At 47.0% G+C, this 5,767-nt stretch overlaps 1 protein-coding gene across 1 annotated transcript; it reads right to left on the reverse strand.

Annotated features, from left to right (window-relative positions):
* Positions 1–612: 612 nt before the first annotated feature.
* Positions 613–2,581, reverse strand: LOC123151603 (alpha carbonic anhydrase 7). Its single transcript, XM_044571287.1, has 4 exons — positions 1,933–2,581; positions 1,591–1,758; positions 1,116–1,169; positions 613–852 (listed from the first exon to the last, which is right to left on the reverse strand). Exons 1-4 carry the CDS (start codon positions 2,458–2,460, stop codon positions 766–768), a joined length of 837 nt encoding a protein of 278 aa, XP_044427222.1. The 5' UTR covers positions 2,461–2,581; the 3' UTR covers positions 613–765.
* Positions 2,582–5,767: the final 3,186 nt, after the last annotated feature.

A 5,767-nucleotide genomic window follows, 5' to 3' on the forward strand; every position in this document is an offset into this window, starting at 1 on the left:
ACCTAGGCAGGCCTTTCAATCACAATGACCATAAACTTCCAACCCATGGTCGCTCACCAGCCCCCAGCCCCCCATTATTCTCCAATATGGTCAGTATTCACATACAGTTTTCAGATCGGCTGCTTCTGAAAAGCGCCAGCAATAATTACATTGGATGCTCATGTTCTTTGTCACGAGATTGAACTCTCGACCAAGTTGAATAAATTCATGCCGGCATCCATGGCACATGGCGGACAAGTCTGATCTCGCATCATCATGGTACCAGTGATGTCCTCTAGCGTAGTGAGGTAGACAGCCATCTTTATTATTTTATGAGCCACGCTCAACTTTGACCGGATACTTGGAAAAACAATAGCCAAATGGATTCAGGAATAAAAATCTTGTTGGTAACATTCACGAATATTCGAACTTGGCCTTAATTTCTTGAGCTAAACTATTCCTGGCATAATTCTTCGAGGAGACAACACCAGATGGCTAGCAGCAGCTGGATGGTCCTATATATATTTGGGGCCCCGGTACTCAACCATAATCAACATTCCGGCTCTTTCATTTTTAATGGCAGTGGCAGCTGGATGAGTTATGAGTAGATCACAACATCAACACACATGCATGGACATGAACTGGACGTGCTCCTTTATTATGCAGTGACTGGATGCAAGGCATCTAATATGGGTACAAAGAATTACAAAAATTGGTATAACCATGCACATACATAATAGCTGTAACAGCAAACTAATTAAGCGGAGAATCGACCCTAGCTAATAATCAATGCCTATTTTGCTGAGAAGGCCGGAACATGCTGATATCTCTGCTGTTCACCTCCTGACGGGGCCTCGCGTTTTTCTCCATGTCCTGCAAGTAGGGTTGAAGGAAAATCAGTCCAAAAAAATTTCTAGTCCTTGGGTGGAGATCAACCAACTTAAAGGCGGCTTTCATGTCGCTGTGGAATTTCTAGATGTCCACGGTTATGGTCTACCATCTGACACGATCTAAAGACCCTAAAGTCGGAAAGACAAGAGTTGAATGCACCAGGACGAATAAGACTTCGCTTTCAAGAAAAATGATTGGAGGTCCAGAAAAAAGGATTTGGGGAAACGGAAATAAAAAAAACTTACGTCATGGACGGCCTCCCGGAGAAGCTCCAGCTGGTGCCTCGACACGGTGCGGACCTGCAAATTGAATCAGATAGAGAAAAAATATAAGTTTCAGAAACAATATATATAAATTCCCACACCATGCAGTAACCACGCATGGTGTATAATAGGACTTGTGCGCTCAACAAACTGGCGTGCGTTAACCAAACAAAAGTTCAGGAAAGACGAAACCGGTGGGAAGATTCTTTGTGAATAACAAACAAAAGGATCTGCACAAAGATCGAACTGGCAGCTCCCTGCCAACTGCTAAGTTCCAGAAGCGAATTATTTTATTTTACAGTTGCAAGTAGTGTGTCATGTGATGGTCCAGAAATGAAATATATTTTACTGATAGTTGGAGTAGTTGGTAGTTGTGTTTGAATTTTTGTTCAGGGGTTGGTAGTTGTGTTTGATGCATGGTGAGGGTGAATGAATGAATGAATGAAACGGGACGTACCCTCTTGACGATGGTCCAGATGACACCTTCGGAGCAGGGCGGGGTGGTGAGGGAGCCCACGTAGCGGTAGTACACACTGGCCTTTCCCCTGGCGCCCCTCGGGTCCATCATCCCCATCTTCTCCTCCCTGTCCCTCCGATCGGCTATCATTTCCAGGTATGGCTCCAGCTGTGTTCGTAGTACAAGATTAGAATTAGTCCCATGTTGCCATGTTGGTGTTAGTTAAGCTTACTTATAATTAAGTTAAGTCCCATGTTGCCGTGTTGGCTTTAGTTAATCAAGCTTAATTTATATCCTGGTTGGTTAACTAAAGAAAAGAAGCAAGAGAGAAAAGAGAGGCACCTTGTGGAGGAAGGCGTCGTGGGCGCCGATCTCATAGAAGACGCCGATGACGGCGGCCTTGCCCTGGGCGCTCTCGTGGAACATGTGCAGCTCCATGTCGTATCGGCGGCCATTGACGCTGTGCTCGGTGGGCGAGTGCCAGTGCAGCTGCCGGAGGAAGTAGGGCGTGCCGCCGATCGACACGCTCCCGGCGTCGCCCTCGAACTTGAGCATGATGTCGTGGCCGCGGTTGACGATGGTGGCGTTGGCGGGGGCGTAGGAGTGGTTGAGGTAGCCGAGGCCGCGCACGAGGGAGACGCGCGGGCTGGCGAGGTCGATGGGCGACTGCATGTTGCCCTTGCCGCACGCGGACCACTCCTCCTTGATGTCGCCCCAGTGCGCCGGCCCATTCTCCGCGTCCAGCGAGTAGCTGAACTCCTCCTCCTCCTCGGTCTCCTGCTGGGCTCTGGCCGCCGGAACGGCCAAGAGGAGGACGGCTGCGGAGAAGAGGAGAAGCACGGCGAGGCGAAGATCCCGTGGCGGACGCATGTTTGTCTCTCTCTCCTGGTCTTGGTGTGGCCGGCGTGCGTTGGTGCTGGGTTGGGTGTCGGCTCCTCTGCTCGTGGAGCTGCTGAGTTCCTCTTGTGTGTGTTGGACCGGAGACAGAGCTGGTGCGCATATATATGGTGGAGAAGAAGAGACAATGAGATGGGTCTTGCCGGGTTAATTAGGTTAGAACGTCTCAAACCTGTCAACTTGCTACGGCATACGGTATCATGGTCCGGAGTCCGGACCCTGTGGGATAGGGACATTCCCAAAAAGCGGGGTATGGAGGGAAGCGGCACGGCCGGTCATTTTCTCCCTTCGCCTGTATAAACAAAAGTGGACGGACGAATTGCCAAATTGGAACGCTCTTTTGGATGGATGCCCAACCGAGAATAATGGAGAAAAAGGAGTCTGCTTCTTCCAGAACGATCCTCATATATAAATACAGTGAGAGTGTTTCTTTTCAGACCCATGTTATAGTATTAACCTGCTTCCACCATCGCGGTTGGTAGCACAAGCAAAATTAGTGGAAAGGTTTCAAACACTTTCTTGTTACTGACGCGTCAAACCGACCCAGCAATTTCACGGAAACACAACCTTTCATTTCATTTTCGGCGAGCAACGCAACTAGATGCTCACTGTAGCTGCGGCCTGTAGTTGGTGAGCGAGTGTGCTGATGTACGCATATGGAAATGCTGTGAATGCCAACATGTACTTGGGGCACATGCATGCATATATACTTCGCTGTGGTTACTTGACTCTTTCCAAACGCAGTCATCCTCTACAACATTGGTCCGCAACCACACCCAAGTAGTCCTCCCTTCTTTCGGAAATCGATTTCACGAACAAGTATTTTCAGAGGAAAGAAGTACTAGTTAAGAGGCATCTCTATATCTATATCTATACCTACTATTACAGCATGATGATATTTTTGGTTTCGTCCCACATATGATCCCACATTACGTGAAATACATGAGGTGGTACTAATTTGTAGAGCAAAGTTTCATATCAACTATCAAAAAAGGTTCATATCAGCTGAGTTGGGCGTGCGCTCCTCCACTTGGGCCTTCGCACGTACGTTGTGATCAAGCCTGTTAGGTTGTTTTAGTTTTGTTTCTAAAAAAAGGTTCTTTTAGTTTTTTTAAGAATCCTATCTTCTCTCTTTTCCTATGCCCTCCCGTAAGTTGTTTTAGTTTTTTTTATAAACAAAATATCAGTCGTCCGGCTGGGCCTTATGGGCCACCAGACACGTCTCGGCTTTCAATGGAATTAAAAATCTTCTCAGCTAGCGTAGCCCTGTATATGATGCGTCTTTTTTTTGTCTTTCTCAAATGATTGCCGTCACTCGCCTTGGGAAATAAACAGTGAGCTTATAAAACGGGATTAGCAAAATAGTTTGTGAATTACAATAGAGTTTACTGATTCATAAAATGTTTGCTGATTCAGAAAATGTTCGTGAGTTTCAACAAAGAAAATTGTTCGTCCATTCTAGAATGGTTCGCCGATTCAAAATAAAATGCTTAAAAACCATCCGCAATATAAAATAATGTTCACAATTTTTAAAAAATGTTTGTAAATAGTAAAATGTTCATGATTTAAAAAAATATTCCCAAATTCATAAAAATGTTCATGAATGATCGAAGGTATGTAGTTAAACAGTAATGCTTCTGAATGTTTTTGACTATATACCGACGTAAATTTTGAAGAATTAATTGCCGGGGTGGATTCAGATATTATAGTACGTTTTCTTAAATATGTTTCTTGAAATTCAGAATAATTATTTGAATTACAAAGTTTTTTGACAACCACAATATTATTTCAAAAATGTGCACATTGCTTCGATTTGTGAATAAATTAAAAAAAGAAACATTTTCATGCATTTGTGAACAAATTTTCAAAATCATGCAATGAGATGTGAACAAAATGTTGTCATCGTTATTGAACATTATGATTTTTTTTTCTCCCGTTGCAACGCACGAGCCTTTTTACTAGCAACTAAAAATAACATGATACATGTACACTGCCTGGATAGTAATCATGTGTTTTTATGGTTCACATGTGTCCAATCAAATCAAAGACATGTTAAATGGTCCTGCCATCAAAGGCAAAGATATCAAACCAACCTGTCTAGAGAAAAAAGTGGCGCAGCTGCTGACTGGAGATGCATGGAGCCGCACAAGCCTATAAATGCAATTTGGTGAGCTACTGAAGCTCCCTCACAATGACTCCAAAGGGATAGATATCGTTACATTCCAAATCTATTTTGTCTAGTATATCTAGTGATGATGCTAAAATATGGTCCATATATTTAAGATAAATAGCTTTTAAATCTTACATGAATGAGTTGTGTAGGCTTGAGAGGCATTTGGGATTATTCTATCACATTTGAGGAGAAAGTGTTTACAGTCTAGTAATCTCTCACCCATTTGCAACAATTCGACTAGCCAGTGAGCGATCATCAGCTCAACTAGGCAGTTTCGCCATGAGATCTGTCGATGACAACCGTCCTTAATTTGTCGCTCTGGGAAGCGGTGCGCCTAAGAAGGTGTACGATCCTTATCATCATCACTGCCAGGGGACTCGGGCGCCCCAACCGCCGCCGCCTCGACCTCCCTCCTCCCCTTCTTCCCCGCCGCCGCCGAAGGAGGCCGGCGAGCGAAGCTCGCCCGGCGGATGGCAGACGGTGGCCCTTCTCCTTTCTTCACGAGGGGATCCTCTGGCTGAGATGCGTCGGCGTCCCTGGACATACAACATGGAGGCGGAGTTGGCTCGCTCGGGCGGCGGCCCGATGGGATCTCGGCGGCGCTGCGGGGGCTGGCGGCGGCGGATCTGGGGTTTCCCACCCCAGATCAGCTCTCCTTCGGGTGGTCGGGCTCGGGCGCCGTCCGGCGGTACTAAGCCGTGATGGGCGCTCGCGTTGGCTATCTTCCTTCACTGATGTGATTGGGGGCGGCCGAAGGCATTGGTGATGCCGGATTCGAGAACGGTGGCGGCGCCGTCCCCTTCAGGGATGACGGTCGGGTGCTGGGTCCTTGTGGCGGCGCCGGTGGCGGCGGATCTTGGGATCCCGCTCCCAGGGACGTCGCAGGACGCGGCGGCCCATGCACGAGAGACGGAGTTTTTTCGAACAGATCTGGGTGAAAACTTGCTTTTGACTACTCTCTGCTACCTCCGGCGGCGGTGTCTGCGTCATTCCCTTCTTGAAGGCATCGTTGTGGAGAAGTTCAAGGCCAGTCTCTGCTACCTCCGGGGGAAATCCTAGATCAGTGATCGGATGACGGCGGCGCTCTAGTGTCGTTTCCTCCTTGGG

Source organism: Triticum aestivum, chromosome 7A (genome assembly GCF_018294505.1).
Source record: "Triticum aestivum cultivar Chinese Spring chromosome 7A, IWGSC CS RefSeq v2.1, whole genome shotgun sequence".
NCBI classification, from domain to species: Eukaryota; Viridiplantae; Streptophyta; class Magnoliopsida; order Poales; family Poaceae; genus Triticum; species Triticum aestivum.